The 19803-nt window shown below is 45.5% G+C and overlaps 3 protein-coding genes across 3 annotated transcripts in view; 2 read left to right on the plus strand and 1 right to left on the minus strand.

The window, feature by feature from the left end:
* Positions 1-2809, minus strand: part of rgra (retinal G protein coupled receptor a) — a gene marked incomplete at both ends in the record, with an annotated part of 7143 nt that extends 4334 nt beyond the window's left edge. The window contains 3 exons of the mRNA XM_083696344.1: positions 1586-1707; positions 2271-2427; positions 2731-2809. Of these exons, the coding sequence (XP_083552470.1) occupies positions 1586-1707; positions 2271-2427; positions 2731-2809 (358 nt within the window). The remainder of the gene's footprint in view (positions 1-1585; positions 1708-2270; positions 2428-2730) is intronic.
* A 5190-nt stretch (positions 2810-7999) lies between these two features.
* lrit1a (leucine-rich repeat, immunoglobulin-like and transmembrane domains 1a) lies at positions 8000-12633 on the plus strand (the record flags this gene model as incomplete). Its single annotated transcript, XM_083694983.1, has 4 exons — positions 8000-8121; positions 8613-9073; positions 9520-9825; positions 11558-12633. The coding sequence occupies 4 exons, from the start codon at positions 8000-8002 to the stop codon at positions 12631-12633; spliced, it is 1965 nt and encodes a 654-aa protein (XP_083551109.1).
* A 1587-nt stretch (positions 12634-14220) lies between these two features.
* Positions 14221-18122, plus strand: lrit2 (leucine-rich repeat, immunoglobulin-like and transmembrane domains 2; the record flags this gene model as incomplete). The annotated part of the gene is made up of 3 exons (XM_083694779.1): positions 14221-14330; positions 14693-15483; positions 17305-18122. The coding sequence occupies 3 exons, from the start codon at positions 14221-14223 to the stop codon at positions 18120-18122; spliced, it is 1719 nt and encodes a 572-aa protein (XP_083550905.1).
* Positions 18123-19803: the final 1681 nt, after the last annotated feature.

Consider the following 19803-nt stretch of genomic DNA (forward strand, 5'->3'; position numbering starts at 1 on the left):
TCCCACCTAAAGACCTCTTCACCCCCACTACCCCCCTGTACTAACCCTAACCCTAAAGACCTCTTCACCCCCACTACCCCCCTGTACTAACCCTAACCCTAACCCTAGAGACCTCTTCACCCCCACTACCCCCCTGTACTAACCCTAAAGACCTCTTCACCCCCACTACCCCCCTGTACTAACCCTAAAGACCTCTTCACCCCCACTACCCCCCTGTACTAACACTAAAGACCTCTTCACCCCCACTACCCCCCTGTACTAACCCTAACCCTAGAGACCTCTTCACCCCCACTACCCCCCTGTACTAACCCTAAAGACCTCTTCACCCCCACTACCCCCCTGTACAAGTTTTTCTCCTGTTAAAAAAAAACAAACCAAAAAATGTCCTTCTTCTAGCATCGTGACTGCCTATGGCCCCTGGTCCGAGCATTGATTACTTTATCTTATGATGACTGATGTACAGATGATTCACGTACTTAGACAAATGTATTTGTTGTAAGTCACTTTGGATAAAGGCGTCTGCTAAATGCCATAAATGTAAATGTAAACGAATACATGGCAGAATTCAGGAAAAGGACAGAGTGTTGTAACGTCCATTGACATGAGAGTAACGCTATTTGCTCGATACAACAACGTTTTATTTGCCAATCAACTGTTTGGTATGTGGTATTTTCGGCACCCCCCTGAGACAACACATCTGCACTGCAAGGGCACAACGGCAGTGGTAGACACCTTAGATATGATGCCAGCAACCCTCCAGTCACCAGCTCACATCCGGCTCAATCCTGGAGCTGGGATCGAACCAGCAACCTTCCGATTGCTGGCCGGCCTCTCGAACCTCTAGGCTACCAGCCGCGTACTTTGTGGTTTAATGTGCTAATTACTCCAGAAATAACAGTGTTAACAAATTGTTGGACAACAATGTGCACTGTATCAAAATGTTAATAAAAAACTAATTGTCACTAGAGTAATTACAGTGACAATTCTTAAAATTAATTAATTAACTAATTACCGTGTCACTACACGACTGTATAAGAGCTATGGGATTGTTGCCAGTATGTTGACTTCAAAGGATAAGACAGGTACAGCCAGGTAATGCACCTTTAATATGACGGAAGAGAGACGCACGCACGCACGCACGCACGCACGCACGCACGCACGCAGGCACGCACGCACACACGCACGCACGCACGCACAAGGGTTTACCATCAATAAAGCCATGCAGTAGAGCAGGATCCTGTTGATGTCTTTACAGACAACAAACAGCCTCTTAAAGCCGAGGCCAGATGGCCTCTTTGGATAGCAAGATGCCTACTCAGGAACAGCTGAAGACAAAGCCAACCAGTAGAAATGCGTCTTGTGTGTGTGTGTGTGTGTGCGTGCGTGCGTGCGTGCGTGCGTGCGTGCGTGTGTGTGTGTGTGTGTGTTTGTTGTCTGTAAAGACATCAACATGTGGGTGATGTTGACATTGTCCTTGCTGTGGACTAAGATGCTCATGTTTGTGTGTGTGAGAGAGAGAGGGGGGGGGGGGAAGGGGGAGGTGGAGAGGTTCATGTTGTTGGGGACACACGTGTGTGTCACTTACTAGTGCAGTACTGGTGATATCTGTCCCATGCAATGCATGCAATGAAGTGGATGCTGGCAAGAGCTGTCATGAAACCCTGGAATCCGTGAGTCTGGCACCCATCAGAGCCATAGGGCCAATACCTGGAGTGGGACACAGTTCATGTATCAGACATTCCTTGAGAGTAGCATAACTGGTGGGGCTGTTGTTGTGAATGTTCAGTAACGATGGTTATAATAGGAGAGTGGTGGATAGGAAAAGGCTAACGCGTGCTTATGATGCATTGGCCAGCCTTCTGAATTCGAGGTGAATCTGGTGAGACATTTTAATCATCCGAGACAGAACCTAGAAAATCAATCCCGCGATTAACCGCTTCTAAATCCTACACCTTTACGCATCATGGCACAGGCTGTGCCAGGGTAGGGCGGCCGCCCTCTCCTTCAACCTCTCTCTCCTGCGTCGTTATGCTCTAACCCCCGGTACTCTATCCCTGGCCTCGACCCCCCTTTCCACAGGGAGTTCTCGAAGGCGTATTGATCGGGTTGTTCTCAGAGAAAACGAGGCAAAGTTGGAATGCGTTAGTACACTGACGAAACATATGGATAGACTACTCACTTTATTGTATTTCGCAGTGTCAAAACGTTTCATGTACAACTATGAAATTAAATTCAATGTGTTGGCTGAATTATAAGGCTACATCACTCACCTCAAAAAGCTGGAGAACGCAGCGACAGTGGCGTTCGTGGAGATGCCCATGTCAGCCATTGCCAAACTAAAGACTAAGAAATTGCTGGGGGTCCTCAATTCTCTTATTTTGAAGAAAGCAACGACTGTCACAGCATTCAGGAAGAATCCAAGAAGACCTTTGGTAAATGATATAATACAGAATATACAAGTTTACAGTCCGTACCGCAAGCCATGAATAGCCTACTTCAAAACGAAGCAAATGTTTTCTTCTCAAGTGTCTTTTTTTTTTCAGACACAAAAACACCTTGAAGATATACAATTTGAAGATGAAACGATTTATATTCAAAACCAGCAGCGCGTCCACACTTGGCATCCTTTCAGCCTAGCAGCGTTAATAGGACACCTCTGACCACAGAACACCAGGTCTTGGCATAAACGGTCACGGCGGCTTTTGGATGGATTCCATCAGAAACACTCACCCTCCACGAGCAGACAAGATCCTAAGGAGAACACATCGAAATCGGTGAAGCCGTCCGGTAAAGGGTAGGAAGACACCATTTTAAATGCGATTTGACACAATAAAGTGCAGGAATCACAGACCACTCACACTTCAAGCTACCCGCTGACTCACGATGTGCCTCAATATAACCTATTCACGTCCGTTTTTAAAGGGGCATTTCACAGGAAAATGCATGAACGTAATTATGTAAAGCCCCCCCACCCCCATCTTTTGCCCAAATCCGCACAAGAATGTCTTAATGATCACAACAACACAAACCGCTGCTGCGCCCTAATACGTATGTACCCACCGCCACTCTAAAGCGCTCAATTAGTTAAACAACAAGCCTTTGTGTCTCTGTGCGACCACCGTCCTGATAAGGATGCTAGTGATGTCAACCGACCCCGTACGTTTGATGTACATCCCTGCGAATCGCTGTACGGAGACAACAGGTGTCCGGTGTTTTGATAGGACATTAATTACTTAACCAGAGGTGCGCGGTTTAGGCCTGCTATGCCGTCAGTATGGAAGTGTGTGCCTAGCAGTGATGTATCATAAACCTGAGATCTATACAAACCCACCGTCATAGATATACTGTATAATATATATATATATATATATGCTATATGATATACTGTATGCACGACTGTCTGTCGATTATCACCCCCCTGTACAAGCTCAGTAATAACCAGGGAGAACGGAGAGACGACCATTATTTCGCTTTGTTAATTTGGTGTCCTCATTTTTAGCGTTAGTGGTACACCTCCTATACCACTGCGAAAGTTATAGGCTGACTGTCATCAGCATCATCCTGATGAAGAGAACCATGCGGATGCAATTAAAAACTGTTGTTTTACATTATGTGGGACTGGTTGTGATGTTAAAGCACACAAGAGACAAGTCCGATTCTCTAATCTAATTAGCCAGCATGATAACAACAAACACACAGAATGGAGCGACCATTGAAATGAATCCACATGGTGGGATAGCCAAGGTGGGATAGCCAAGGTGGGATAGCCAAGGTGGGATAGTCAAGGTGGGATAGCCAAGGTGGGATAGCCAAGGTGGGATAGTCAAGGTGGGATAGTCAAGGTGGGATAGCCAAGGTGGGATAGCCAAGGTGGGATAGCCAAGGTGGGATAGCCATGGTGGGATAGCCATGGTGGGATAGCCATGGTGGGATAGCCAAGGTGGGATAGCCAAGGTGGGATAGCCAAGGTGGGATAGTCAAGGTGGGATAGCCAAGGTGGGATAGCCAAGGTGGGATAGCCAAGGTGGGATAGCCAAGGTGGGATAGAGGTATTCATTCTTGGTGGGAATTGTCATTATAAAGTGTAAATTATTGTCTGCGTAAATTAAAAGGTTGGAAGTGAAATTATATGAATTATTAATGTGTAGCGTGATGTGCTTCGATTTGCATTAATAATTGTCGTTTATTTTAGCAAAACTGTGATAGCAATGTACTAAAAAAAACAGTGCTATCGTGGATCAATAGGATTTAAAAGGGGGTAGAACCTTATATGAACTCACAGACACAGACACACAGACACACACACACACACACACACACACACACACAATGCGTTAATGAATATTTTAACAAATGTAAACATCTCTCTCCCTCTCCCTCTCTCTCTCTCTCTCTATCTCTCTCTCTCTCTCTTTCACACACACACACACACACACACACACACACACACACACACACACACACACAAACACACACATACACACTCTCTCTCTCTCACACACACACACACACACACACACACACACACACTCACACTCACTCTCACTCACTCTAGTGATTCACTGACCTCATTTCAGTAATTAATAAAAAAGGCACAAAGGTCCTGACCTTGAAATCAAATAACTGTAATGTTTTACAATACCATAAACATGTTAGAATATGTCATTATATCAACAAAGGGCATTCAAGGTGAGGGTTGATTATATTTTTTGTTAATATTATTAACAATATATTTAGTTAAACATCCACAAAGAAGACCCCATACTGACAAAAGCCACAATCACTGCTTGGAATACATCATATCACGATTCATTCTTCAGTGAAACATTGCAATACCCTAATTGGCAGCTTTTAAAACCATATGGTTCCATACCATATTGGGAACCTTGGAAATTGAAACCATTTAAGAAAGTGCAAAGTCATATGACAAAGTCATCATTGGGTGTCCTTTAGTTTCAATAATATTTTATGTATTCAGGAAACTAATCTAGTTATATTAAATACATTTTAGTTTTATTAAATATTTATTTTGCTATTTTGTACATTTTTGTCAATATTTGCTATTTGTTTTTTATGTCCCATGCACCAACCCCAAGTCAATTTCCTGTATGTGCAAATATACTTGGTCAAATAAAATAATTCTGATTCTGATTCTGAATTCTGATTCTGATTGAATTGTCATAGTGATGATACAGTAACATTGCATTCTTTATGAGTCTGTATGAGGCAGTGGACACAGATGTGTGTCATAAAGTGACCTGATTACAGAATTGCTCTATGTTGTCTCTGATTTGCAGCCAAACTGCCACATTCCTCTGTCCTTGGCTGACCCAGCAGGAGTGGCTTTAGGTGTGCAGTTTTTTACCCTAAAAAAAAATCTGCCCTCATGAAAACTGTAATGTAATTCTCAGTAAATTAAAAAAAGCATACAGTATTTCTCAGTGAATGACATTCGACCTGAAATGAATCTCCTAAATATAAAAATACAGTTTTGTTTTAGCCTTTGCAGATGAGTGGCTGATGTGATGTACTGTTTTACAGTTTAATGTGTTCTATTTAATGAATAGCTTTACACTGTTATGCTGCGGTTAATGTTATTACATACATGTGTGGCACTTGGCAGACGCCTTTATCCAAAGAGACTTACAACAAGTACATTTGTTTAAGTAAGTGAATCATCTATCCAACAGTCATCATAAGATAAAGTAATCAATGCTCAGACCAGGGGCCATTGGCATCACAATGCTAGAAGAAGGACATACATACACTAGACAAGTACCTTACAAATACCAGATAATTCACTCAGGATGATAACAATATTATATGATTACATTCATTATAGTATGTTTATTATACTTATCTAAACACTGACATTTGACCATTGTCCTTAAGCTGCAAGGCCAGTCTTCTGTCCCATACTATAATGTGTGAAATGAGTCTTTACTGGCTTCAGCAAAGGAGATTAACTCCTTATGAAATGGTATGGAATGTATAAGAACAAAAGACAACATAGTATTGATCAGGATTGCTCTTTATAAAAAAAAAAGTATAATTTTTTTTCCCCTTTCTTTGAACTCAGAATAAGGCATTCTATATCTATATAGTGTTCACAGCAATGTTTAAGCCCACAAAAACAAATCCTTAAAGTGTGAGAAATCCATAGGTTTATACTGTAGGGGTTGAGAAGGCATAGTTCAGGAGAGGTCAACATGTTAGACAGTTATAGCTAGTACACACACACCATCATAGTCTTGTGTTGTCTTTTTTCCCTCTTGTGGGGTCCCTCTTAAGTCGTTCAGTGCCGAGGGTGAATAAAGTCGCCCCAACTGTCAATATTCTAGAGTGCCACGGGTGACTTTATTCACCATAAACATCTAAATTATGATGCTTCATTTTGTAGCCAATCAGAGTGTTGTTGCTAGGTAAACACCACATAGAACACTTGGCACTCTGGGTGCTGGGTGTTCCGGAATTATTTGGTAGTTGGTGAGTTAGACATTGAATACAGGTGTGATGCGCTCAATTTCCAGAGGACCTTATCATGTCTTGCATATACCCTGTAGTAGACTGTTAGTGTGGGTTGGTTGGAATGCACTTTGTTTTGAGAGAGGAATCACTCAGGGCCAGTTACCACATAAAGGAAGAGTTCACCCAAATGACAAAATCACATATCTAAGGACATACTTCAAATGTTAGCGTTTTTAACCAAAACCGAATGCAAATCAATGGACTCTAAGTTAGCATGTTTGGAATTGCATGCTCAAATCATCTCAAAGTCATTAAAATGAAGTAATTTGAGATGAATTGGGCATGACATTTCAAATACGCTAACTTAGGGTCCACTGACTTGCATTGGGTTTTGGTTAAACATGCTATCAATTAGCTGTTAGCTACAGTGCCCAGATTAACAGATTCAAAGTGTTGATTGAAGTTTGCTCTTGTCCATAGACTCATTTCAGAATAAGGAACCAAATACGTGATTTTGTAATTTGGGTGAACTATCCCTTTAAGGAGTGGAAATAACTCTGCATTGTTTCCCCTTTATATTGAGAGTGGGAAGGTTGCAGTGTCTTGACCGTTCAGACATCTGTACCAAGTGGGGCAGTCCCACTTATTTTTTATTGGATGGAGACAGTGGAGAGAGACAGGAAGGTAAGGAGGAGAGGGTATGTCAGCAGGGCATGGGGCGGATCGAACTCATGCTGACATGGGCATGTGTGTCCACTGTAGGCCACGTCCTCTAGATTTTTTTAAACCATTTTGTCATTAGGGTAGTTTTTTTCTAGGCCATCTTGATATGCCTACCCCCTCACTGGTTGTGTCGGCTATTTGAGATAAGAAATAAGATCACAGTTTGGCTGAAATTAAATTGAAATGCTGTAGTGGACTCAGAGGAAGACATGAAATGTCAAAACTTTTAATTTCCTGACATCTACAGTATGCATTCATTGTCAGCCACTCTGGTTAACAGCCATGACTTACAGTAAATTCAATGGTGAAAATTAATGTCCCAACTGAATGCTATCATCTTGAACCACAAAGCAGTCCCCTTGGGACCCCAAGCAGTGATGTACTGTAGGGGCCACCTTGTGGCAAACCACAGCGCAGCCAACAAACAGATTAACAGTCACGGCAGGGCTCAAATGAACAAGCTGTATTTGTGGGAAAGAAAAAAAAGCCTAACATCCCAGTGGATTATGACCTTTTCGGAAGTATTTTTCTATGATAATAAATAGGGACGTCTCTGTGCAGCCTATCGGATTCCGGGATGCAATACGCATCCAAATGAAAAGAACGCCAGTCCTTTCGCTAATCCTTGTCTACCCTTTTTATCTCGGGACTCATAGCGGTCTGATCACTATGGGACAGCAAAGCGGCGGGACCAAGCCATGCGGAGGATGTTCCGGTAAATGAGAAAAGCAGGTCGGTCTGTTTGACTTCGGTGGGCTCTGACTGGACGCATGTAGGCTCGCTGCGCCGCGCGTAAAAGTGGGCGAAAATGTTCCTCGCGTGCGTCCTGGGGTTCTACCTGGCTACAGGTGTGCTTCTCTCCGCGGTGAGCGCGTGCCCGTCGCAGTGCAGCTGTTTTTATCACAACCTGAGTGATGGATCCAAGGCCAGGTGAGTTGGAAGAAAGAAACGCTCCGTTAATGACCCATAACTGATCGCTTTATGGGCACGTTTATCGATTTGCGCACTCATCTGCAGACGCATTCCGTTTAATTGAACAGTGTGTCCCCTCTCATGATTACAGATGTTTGCTGAGCAAGGTCAACACGTGCACACAGATAATTCAGGGAGTGCTTGTTGTCCAATTTTATTTAATGCGGGATTATTTTTGCAAATCTTGCAAAATCACCATCTGATGGAAAATGTTTTTTTTGTTGCCTAATGGAATTTGGTTAACACTATAATTGAGATGCAATTAGATCTTATATTCGATTGCTTAAGTAGAATGTGAATATACTTCAACGTTTTACAGGCATATTACGCATATTACCATTAATAATTAACAAGTTCCATTTCCCAAAGAGAGCGCACATTCATTCCATTTAACTCGTTTGCTGCAAACGCATTGAAATAAATCCTCGTCACCTTCCGTGTCTCCCCAGGAGTGTTATTTGCAATGACCCCGAGATCTCCCTCGTGCCTGCCAGTTTCCCGGTGGACACGTCGAAGCTGCGCATCGAGAAAACGGCCATCCAGCGGATCCCGAGCGAAGCCTTCAACTACCTCTCCAGTCTGGAGTTTCTCTGGATGTCCTTCAACACGCTGTCCGCCCTGAACGGGGACAGTTTCCGGGGACTGTATAACCTGGAGGAGTTGCGGTTGGACGGAAACGCCCTCACCGCGTTTCCCTGGGAATCCCTCGTGGATATGCCGAGCCTCAGGCTGCTCGATTTGCACAACAACCAGCTGACCTCGGTCCCGGCTGAGGCCACGGCGTACATCAACAACCTCACTTACCTGGATCTGTCCAGCAACAACCTCATGACGGTCCCAGCGGAGGTCCTCTCCACCTGGCTAACGGTCAAACCTGAGCCGGGCGCGGAGGGCTCCAAAATGATACTTGGTAAGGAGGGGACGATTATGTTTTTGTTTATTCGACCTTTGGAATGAATTATCTTTTTTTTCAATGGAAACCTGGCCATGCTTAATGGCGGCATCAGTGCAAGACAATAAAGACTGATTGATGATTGGAGACAATTAGACTACATTTAGAGCAGTGGGCTTTTTTTATTCTAGAAATGAACAAGAAATGATCAAGAAAAAGTTGCGGTCGGCTACTAAATCATTTTACATCTGTCACTTCAGTTAAGAGTAGTCAGATATGAGTTTCCCTCAAATCTCCAGTCTCTTTCTCTCTCTCTCTCTCTCTCTCTCTGTGTGTGTGTGTGTGTGTGTGTGTCTGTCTGTGTGTGTGTGTGTGTGTGTGTGTGTGTGTGTGTGTCGTGTCCCCCCCTCAGTGCAGTCAGATACCATAACACGTCCTCCTCCCGTCCCTTCTTGTCCTCCCAGGTCTCCATGACAACCCCTGGGTGTGTGACTGCCGGCTGTACGACCTAGTCCAGTTCCAAAAGTACCCGACGCTCTCGGTGGCGTTCATCGACACGCGGCTGCGCTGTTCTGCCCCGGAGAGCCTGTCGGGGGTTCTGTTCAGCGACGCCGAGTTGCGACGGTGCCAGATCCCGCGCGTGCACACGGCAGTGGCGCGCGTCCGAAGCGCCGTCGGGAACAACGTGCTGCTCCGCTGCGGGACCATCGGGGTGCCCATCCCGGATCTGTCCTGGAGAAGGGCCGACGGGAAGGCCCTTAACGGAACAGGTGAGTAAACGATGCTTGGGAGGACCCAACTCTGACGTCATCCCATTGAAGTTGAGGTTTAAAACGGTTAGGGTTACGGTTAGGTGAGGGTAAGGATTATGGTTAGGTTTAGGTTTAGGGTCAGGGAAAGAGTAAGGGTAGGGTCGTCCCAATGATCCCACTTAGCACATATACCGTCAGCAAGTTGGTGTGTGTGTGTGTGTGTGTGTGTGTGTGTGTGTGTGTGTGTGTGTGTGTGTGTGTGTGTGTGTGTGTTTGTTTGTTAATCTTTCATTAACTCTACTGGACTGTAAACCCTCTGGGAACAGATTGGAGCTTGTTTCCCCTGAAATGTATGAATGAATGAAATGATTCCACTGTGTGTGTGTGTGTTTGTGCGTGGCGTACGTGTGTGCACGCGCTTGTGTGTGTGTGTGTGTGTGTGTGTGTGGGGGGGGGGGTGTCTGCACTTTAGTACTAATGCATGGTAATCAAATAAAGAGCTAGAGTTAGAGCGCCTGCTAACCCCAGACAGCTGTGGGAAGTACAGTAACACTGACAGGAACATCACTCATTCAATATATATGCCATTTAACTGACGCTTTCATCCAAAGCGACTTACGTTGCAGTGAGTGCATACATTTCAGCATATATGGTCCCAGTGGGAGTCTAACCCACAACCTAAGTGTTGTTAGCGCCGTGCTCTACCAACTGAGCCACAGAGGACCGTTCAAATGCCTATATTGTTTATTACATTTGCGCTGCATGTTTTCAAATAGTGTGCAGAGTTTAGATGTGTGTGGTCTCCCTTCTTTCATGAATGAGGTTGAGACTGAGTAGAGTTTAGATGTGTGTGGTCTCCCTTCTTTCATGAATGAGGTTGAGACGGGGTAGAGTTTAGATGTGTGTGGTCTCCCTTCTTTCATGAATGAGGTTGAGACGGGGTAGATTTAGTGATAATGTGATGAAGCAATGCTGCAGAGGGAGATACCCGTACCTGGACACCGCATGATCTCGAATGCTTTCAAATGCCTCTAGCCTCATTGCCACTTAGCCTCGCACAGCCTACAAAATGTATTGTTTTCTTGTCATTTTTTGTAAATTTGTAAATTTGTTATTGCTATTTATTTATATTTATATATTTATAATATTTTGCTATTTCGTAAATTTCTTGTCAATATTTGCTATTGTTTTTTATGTCCCATGCACCAACCTCACCAAGTCAATTTCCTGTATGTGCAAATATACTTGACCAAATAAAAGAATTCTGATTGTGATTCTGATTCTGAAATAAAGAGGCCTATCCATATTTAAAAAGCCATTTTTTGTAGAGCACATACTCTTTTCTTTTCCAATCTACAGTACCAGTCAAAAGTTTGGACAGACCTTCTCATTCAATGGTTTTTCTTTATTTTTTATTATTTTCTACATTGTAGATTAATATTGAAGACATCAAAACTATGAAGGAACACATATGGAATTATGTAGTAAACAAAAAAGTGTTAAACAAACCAGAATATGTTTTATATTTTAGATTCTTCAAAGTAGCCACCTTTTGCTTTGATGACAGCTTTGCACACTTTTGGCAAGGTGTGTCCAAACTTTTGACTGGTACTGTATCTTCCTTTCAATCTGTTTTAACAGCCTGCCACCAAACATCTCTGGGGAGTTTCCGTATTATTCAGTTTTTTCATATGTGGTGTTTCATTATTTCATCATGTGAACTCAATCCGTCTCCTCTCTACCTTCACAGTTCAGCAGGAGAACTCAAAGGAGGGCATCGTCTGGTCCATCCTGAGTGTCCCTGCCGTGTCCTTCCGTGACTCAGGGAAGTACATCTGCAAGGCCACAAACTACGCTGGAACCGCCGAGGCTGTCATCAGCCTGGTCATCTCCGACTCACCCAAACCCGAAAACAACCAAACTGCCAGCGCCAGCGCTGCCAAAAAACCCAAAGCCAAGAAACCCAACGGGGTAGGAAAGGCCGCCTACCAGGAGAAGCTGGTGGCCCGATACATAGCTTCCACGCCCAGCCCTCCTCCACCCCCGCCTGCCCTCGAGCCCATCCCCGTCCAAGGCCCTGACCCTGGGGTAATCAGTTACAGCGTGGCGGACAGGGCCACGCCCGGGCCTGCTACCTCAGCCAGCCTCGACGGACTGCTGGAACTGGAGAAGACCAACCTGAGCAACCTGGCTGCCAACACCTCATCACTACAGCAGGACCCAGACAGGGTGGTGCGCTCGGTGAAGGTGGTGGGGGACACGGACAACACCATATCCGTGAACTGGAGGGCTCCCAAGGCCAAGAACACCACGGCCTTCAGCGTGCTGTACGCTGTGTTCGGGGAGAGGGACATGAGGAGGATCAACATCGGCGCGGGCAAGCCCCTGAGCATCACCATCGACGGCCTGGTGCCCAAGACCAAGTACATTGCCTGCGTGTGCGTGAAGGGCATGATCCCCAGGAAGGAGCAGTGCGTGATCTTCTCCACAGACGAGGCGGCCAGCGCCAGCGGCACCCAGAAGCTGATCAACGTCATCGTGATCACGGTGGCGTGCGTCATCGCCGTCCCGCTCACCATCATCGTCTGCTGCGGGGCACTGAAGAGGCGGATCCAGAAGTACTGGGGGAAGAAGTCCAAGGACATCCAGGACTCGTACGTGACCTTCGAGACGCTGTCGCCCGGCACCAAGGCCAAGGGTCTAGAGGGGGAGTACCTGACCAGGCTGAACCCGGAGGAGTCCAACAGACTGCTGTCGGCCCGGTCCAGCCTGGACTCCGAGGCCACAGCCAAGATAGAGGGACAGCCCAACGAGTACTTCTGCTGACGTCATGCTCCAGCTCCAGCTCCTGCCTCACGCTACCTCCCCTACGCTCACCCTCACCTGCACCTTCACCCTTACTCCTCTCACCCTCTCCCGCACCTCAGCCCCCCCCATACACGCTCACACACGCCCACACCGATAACCACACCCACTCCCCGGCCGTACGAGTCTCCCCCACCCCTCCCCCCGCGCTACAGCACACAACCACGAGGCTTCGGCTTCTATCAAAGAACACTCGGACGCTGCACCATCATGGAAATATCAGTTTAAAGGATTATTTAAAAAAAAAAAAATTTATGCACTCACTGCAATGTAAGTCACTTTGGATGAAAGCGTCAGCAAAATGGCATATATTATTATTATTATTATTATTATTATTATTATTATTATTATTATTATTATTATTATATGTGGAGGGTCAGAATCGAAACCAGGAACCTTGTGGTTACATTGTATGGGCAGTAGTGTGTTATGCCACTAAGCGCCCCCCAGTTTAAAGGATTTTTATTACCCCCCCCATTTCCCCCCCATACCTGTCTAACAACGCTGTAATGTGGTAATAGCACATTGGCATGCCATTACATAGTAATTACATGTTTTAGAGTTATTACACAAGTGGAATAAGGAAACATGCACTTATCATGTTACCTTTCTCATGCTCAAATGTGTCATATTTATTTAATATCTGTCCATGGATAAGAACAAGTCATAGGATGAAAAGGAGACACCTCGTTCATAGCTATTGTTTTACGGGATTTGGAGTTTTATATCTTGCTAGACAATGTCAATCCCCAATAAGAACCCCGCCCAAACCAACTTGTTTAAAAGGGAACTAATTTTTCCATTGTTTATATCATATTTGTGTATGATTTGTAAATAGTTTTCTGTATGATTTTACAGTACATGTAAACATATGCCTCTGTATATATCTATGGTTTGTTCTCAGAGAAGATATACACATAGGCATGGTTCATTACAATGAAGAGAGAGGTGATACTGCTGGAGCTGGAGAGGAGTACAGAACTGCACTATGCCACATGTAAATATGGTGGAAATTATGCAAAATGTTGAGAACTATTCCAATTCCCAGGACTGAGAAACATGATATTATCAACAATGTGTAGTTGTTCACCTGTTTTGTGTCACCTAATTGCATCATTGCCCATTGTATGTATTTTTCCGAATTATAATATTTGAATATATTGAAAATAAACTTTTATATGTATTTATTCAGTGACTTTACTGACTGAGCGAGACCGTTTCCCCGTGAAGTGGCCAGTGGCCTACAATCTGTGACCTTAATCCAAACCTACGGTCTATTTTATTTTTGACCTCCTTCGATTAATGCAGAGTTAGTTACTTTACAGTGAAGTTAGGCTAATTAAGAATGTGTAAACAGTCTACCGCAACTGCTGTTAGTTTTTGCCCAGCGCAGACACAAAGTGTTAACCATAGGTGTCGTCGCATTAAGACAATGTGTTACTTGGTGTCTCGAAGTGCGTCAAGGATTAAAGTTAAGAGGCTTCTCTTTTCTCTGGCGGTTGATATGCCCTGAACACACCGCACGGTTTGTGATTTTTTTGAAGGGATATGGACACATTTCATAGCGTAGTAGTCATAGTTTTCGCGTTTATTCAAGCGTACCAAATACACGCGCAATGTTTACGCGGATGCAGCTGTGTAACGGACCGTCAGGGGAGGTAAGCCTTGCCTGTTGGCTCTATCCATGACCGTGTCGAACAAAAGTTATTTACATATAAGCTGCCGTTATTGTGTCAGTAGATACAGTTGGTATCGCAAATGACAAAGCAACTTCGCATGGATGATTATAAATACTACATAAATGACCTGTAGTCTGTTTTTCTACTTAAATAGGGCTATTAGAACTTAAGAAATAATACATTTCTCAATTAAAACAGTTATCTCGCCCACATTATGCTGTCTGTTAACATGATTATTGTTCCATTTTTGTTTGATCTTGCCTATAGAATGGAACACAGTATAGCCTAGAAAAAAAGACCCCAAACAGAATTGTGACTTGAGTGTTTTTCTCTATTTATAGTTCGCTGGTATGTATGGAGGACAGCCCGTTCGGGGGCATACCAAAAAACATACCCGAAGACGTGACAAAGATCCGAATAGAGAAGTCACACTTCACGGAGATACCCCGTGGTGCGTTCTCAAAAATGACTGTCTTGGAAAACTTGTGGCTCAATTTCAATGACATCACCCTGATGGATTTGAAGTGTTTAGAGGGTCTGGGGAACTTAACGGAACTCCGCCTGCAGGGCAACAAGCTCCGGTCAGTACCGTGGACAGCGTTCGACGACACCCCCGCCCTGAACATACTAGATCTCAAGCACAACCGCATCGACGTACTACCGGAAAACGCACTGAAATCGTTACCGGGTCTGACGTACTTAGACTTATCCTTCAATCAGCTTACGGTCATTTCTAAGGACGTCTTCCTGAACTGGGCTGTCTACCAAAAAATACAGAGCGACGGCGAGGGGGAAACGACCGGGGTCGTACCCAATGTCTTGCTGGCGCTTCACGACAATGCGTGGCTGTGCGACTGTCGCCTTAAGGGCTTCGTGGAGTTTATCCGGTCTCTCAGTTCCCCGATTATCCTGATGAACTCTTACTTGACCTGCTCGGGGCCTAACATCAGGGCTGGTAAATTCTTCCACGAGGTCGAGCTGAAGACCTGTATGAAGCCCGTGGCCACCATCCCAGCTACCAACCTCACCATGCCACTGGGAGCCAACATCACTCTCAGCTGTCTGGCCAAGGCCAGACCAGACCCCGCAGTGTGGTGGACATATGGTCTGAAATTAATAAGAGGATTTCATGGTAAGGTTTAGTCTGATCTCACATGTTTATCTTTACACTTGAGAGACCTTGTGTGTAAATTAGATGCTTAAATAACAGTACACACTGGCATGATGCACATACACACCCCCATTATGCACACGCAGGTCAACTCAGAGTAGATGTTATATAGCCAATAGTGAGAGGCCTCATGTGCTTGCAAAAGCAGAGGGCCTCATTTTCTAGAACACATTCTGATTCGGTGATGATGACTGATTCGGTGTTAGAGATTATAGCCCATTTTACTTCATATTGACATATTGAGGCATGTTGAGGCCTTCTGTAATTACCAGTGAGCCGATGCATCATAAAACGTAATCTTTGACGACGTTGCTGTACTGAGGGTAATGCATGTCCTGCCATAGAGCAGCTCTGATTGTCAAGACAGCAATGCCTGCTGATTATAAAGGGAATCCTTTGCTAAAGCTGAAGACCTCTCTTTGGTAGAACTCACAGTGTGCTTGGATAGAGACTAGGGAAACATGAGGGATAGGGATAAATATTCCAGACCTCCTCTTTTAGGCCTCTCATGTCTATAGTTGAGGACACATACATTTCAGTAGTTCAAAATTAAAATAAAATAAAATAAAATTGTATTGGTCACATACATCACATACAGCTGTAAGTGATACTGTGTAGTGAAATACTTTTGGTAATCTAGCCCCTTGTTGAACAACAATCAAACAAATCAATGCAATAATACAATACAATAATACTAAAACAATGACAGCGGTGTCATGTATGTAGCAGTAATACTAATAGACAACATATGACAGTAGTTCTAGTACCAGTACCGTGGCCTGGGGTGGTCCAGTGGTCTGGTACCAGTACCGTGGCCTGGGGTGGTCCAGTGGTCTGGTACCAGTACCGTGGCCAGGGGTGGTCCAGTGGTCTGGTACCAGTACCATGGCCTGGGGTGGTCCACTGGTCTGGTACCAGTACCATGGCCTGGGGTGGTCCAGTGGTCTGGTACCAGTACCATGGTCTGGGGTGGTCCAGTGGTCTAACACCATGGCCTGGGGTGGTACAGTGCTCTAACACAATGGCCTGGGGTGGTCCAGTGGTCTGGTACCAGTACCATGGCCTGGGGTGGTCCAGTGCTCTAACACAATGGCCTGGGGTGGTCCAGTGGTCTGGTACCAGTACCATGGCCTGGGGTGGTCCAGTGGTCTACCACCAATACCTTGGCCTGGGGTGGTCCAGTGCTCTAACACAATGGCCTGGGGTGGTCCAGTGGTCTGGTACCAGTACCATGGCCTGGGGTGGTACAGTGGTCTAACACCATGGCCTTGGATGGTCCTGTGGTCTGGTGCTAGTACCATTGCCTGGGGTGGTCCAGTGGTCTAACACCAGTACCATGGCCTGGGGTGGTCCAGTGGTCTACCCCCAGTACCTTGGTCTGGGGTGGTCCAGTGGTCTAACACCATGGCCTGGGGTTGTCCAGTGGTCTAGTACCAGTACCATGGTCTGGGGTGGTCCAGTGGTCTAACACCATGGCCTGGAGTGGTCTAGTGGTCTAGTACCAGTACCATGGTCTGGGGTGGTCCAGTGGTCTGGTACCAGTACCATGGCCTCGGGTGGTCCAGTGGTCTGGTACCATGGCCTGGGGTGGTCCAGTAGTCTAGCACCAGCACCATGGCCTGGGGTGGTACCAGCACCACGGCCTACAGCGCACACATATGCCCATGCTGGCATGGGTTAGAAACCGGCCCATGCCCTGCTGACATACCCTCTCCTCCTTACTGTCCTGTCTCTATCCAATAAAACTGAAATATATCTATCTCCCCCCCACCCCCCATCCAGAGTTCCAGGAGAGAGCAGACGAGGACACGATCTGCTCCAAACTGGTGATCCCATCCCTGCACCTGGCGGACCGCGGCGTCTACACCTGCACGGCCAACAACTTCATCGGTAACTCGGACGTCAGCGTCGTCCTCAACGTCCGCTCCCCCGAGGGTCTCCGGCCGCCCCTCTCCCCCGCCTTCCCTGCCGCCGCCGCCGCTGAGGAGAACGTCTACATCGACGTCCGCATCACCAAGCAGACGGTCTACGGCATCACCATTGAGTGGTACGCCTTCATAGAGCGGCCGTCCGAGACCTGGTTCACCATCCACTTCGGCCGCTCCGACGTCCCGAAAAAGGAGACGATCTACATCGGCCCCGGCATCAACTCCTACTCCGTCTCAGACCTGATGCCGGCCACCAAGTACGACATCTGTGTCACCATCAAGAGCCAGTCGCCGCGGACGGGCCAGTGCGTGGTCTTTGTGACAGGGAGCGACGTGAACGAGCTGGAGCAGAGGGAGAAGCTGATCCACATCGTGGTCATCGTGTGCGCCATGGTGCTGGCAGTCCCTGCTGGGATGTACGCCTGCACCACCGACACCAAGTTCAACTGCCTGGAGAGGCTTATCGAGCTGTCGAGGAGCCGGATAAGACGGGCGGAGATGTCGGGGATGGGCGGGGAGCGGCAGGGGACCTTCGACAGCCTTCAGGCGGCCAGCGATGACGGCCTGTGTAATAAGGACTCCAGCGAGGAGAGGAAGGTTCGGAGAAGGTCTGAAGACAGGTCGCAGAAGGTCAAAAGTGATCACTCCAGGCTCACAGCTGAGCTGTACTAACAAAATCTTTTTCATTTTTTTTTTAAAAAGTGGGTAAAAAAGGGGGTTGCTGGAGAAAACATTAACTTTATTTATTTGATACAACGTTTTGAGGTTAGAATAGTAACTGAAATTAAACTGGACTTGTTTTATAAAGTTCCTCTAGTCCATGGATGGTCTAAGTGTCTAATGTTTAATAAATTGCATGTTTTGTGGTGAATTTTACCCGACTTTAACTGATGCTTTGACTGTGTTAATGGTGTGATGATTGGTGGAGCTTTGCTTTGGGAGTAACCAATTCCAGAGGTCTTTTTGAGGTTGTTGTTTCCACAGTCACATTTCAAACCCATTTCCACATGTTATATTAATTACACTTTAATACAGTTCTAACACCCACCCCCCACCCCCAACCCCACCCCTTCCTACTGTCTTTATGTCAACTAATATACTACCTCTACTCTTCTATCTGTACCACCATGCACCTTTGCATCAACACACAATGAAACACACACAGTCAATCCTCAATGAAACACACACAGTCAACCCTCAATGAAACATACACAGTCAATCCTCAATGAAACACACAGTCAATCCTCAATGAAACACACAGTCAATCCTCAGTGAAACATAGTCAATCCTCAATGAAACATACACAGTCAATCCTCAATGAAACACACAGTCAATCCTCAATGAAACACACAGTCAATCCTCAGTGAAACATAGTCAATCCTCAATGAAACACACAGTCAATCCTCAGTGAAACATAGTCAATCCTCAATGAAACATATACAGTCAATCCTCAATGAAACATATACAGTCAATCCTCAATGAAACACAGTCAATCCTCAATGAAACATAGTCAATCCTCAATGAAACACACGCAGACAATCCTCAGTGAAACATACACAGTCAATCCTCAATGAAACACACAGAGTCAATCCTCAAGTCAATCAAACCTTTTATTGAAACAATAACATGATTTAAAAAATATATTTTGACCAAGGTCCTTCTGGAATCAACGGGCCTGCAAACTATCAAAACCTGTGGATCAAACACGCAGCAGGTTTTAGCAGGAGGAAGATGTCATCGCCCAAGGTACTCAGAGATATAGCACAGGGCCGCAGGTTCAGTTCATGCAATAAAGCTGTTGTGCACCTTCTGAATGGGCTCCGAGTCCGGCTTACACTTATATTGACATTTATGGCATTTAGCAGACGCCTTTATCCCAAGCGACTTACAACAAATACATTTGTTTAAGTAAGTGAATCATCTATCCATCAGTCATCATAAGATAAAATAATCAATGCTCAGACCAGGGGTCATAGGCAGTCACAATGCTAGAAGAAGATTATTTTTTTTTTAACAGGAGAAAAACTTGTACAGGGGAGTAGTGGGGGTGAAGAGGTCTCTAGGGTTAGGGTTAGGGTTAGTACAGGGGGGTAGTGGGGGTGAAGAGGTCTTTAAGGTTAGGGGTAGGGTTAGTACAGATGGGTAGTGGGGGTGAAGAGGTCTTTAGGAGGTTTCATTTCCTTCTCCACAAGCATCAGTGTAAATTCCTCTGGTCTCATGGACACACTGTACAGTGGTGATTCATCTGTGTTCGTCAGATCAGAAGCCATGGTTGTCAGCTTGTTAGCCTGAGCCAGCCGCAACAGGAACAGGCCCCTTACGTAACCAGTGGATTTACTTAAATGCACACAAT

This window comes from Argentina silus, assembly GCF_951799395.1.
Source record: "Argentina silus genome assembly, chromosome: X".
In the NCBI taxonomy this organism is placed as follows: Eukaryota; Metazoa; Chordata; class Actinopteri; order Argentiniformes; family Argentinidae; genus Argentina; species Argentina silus.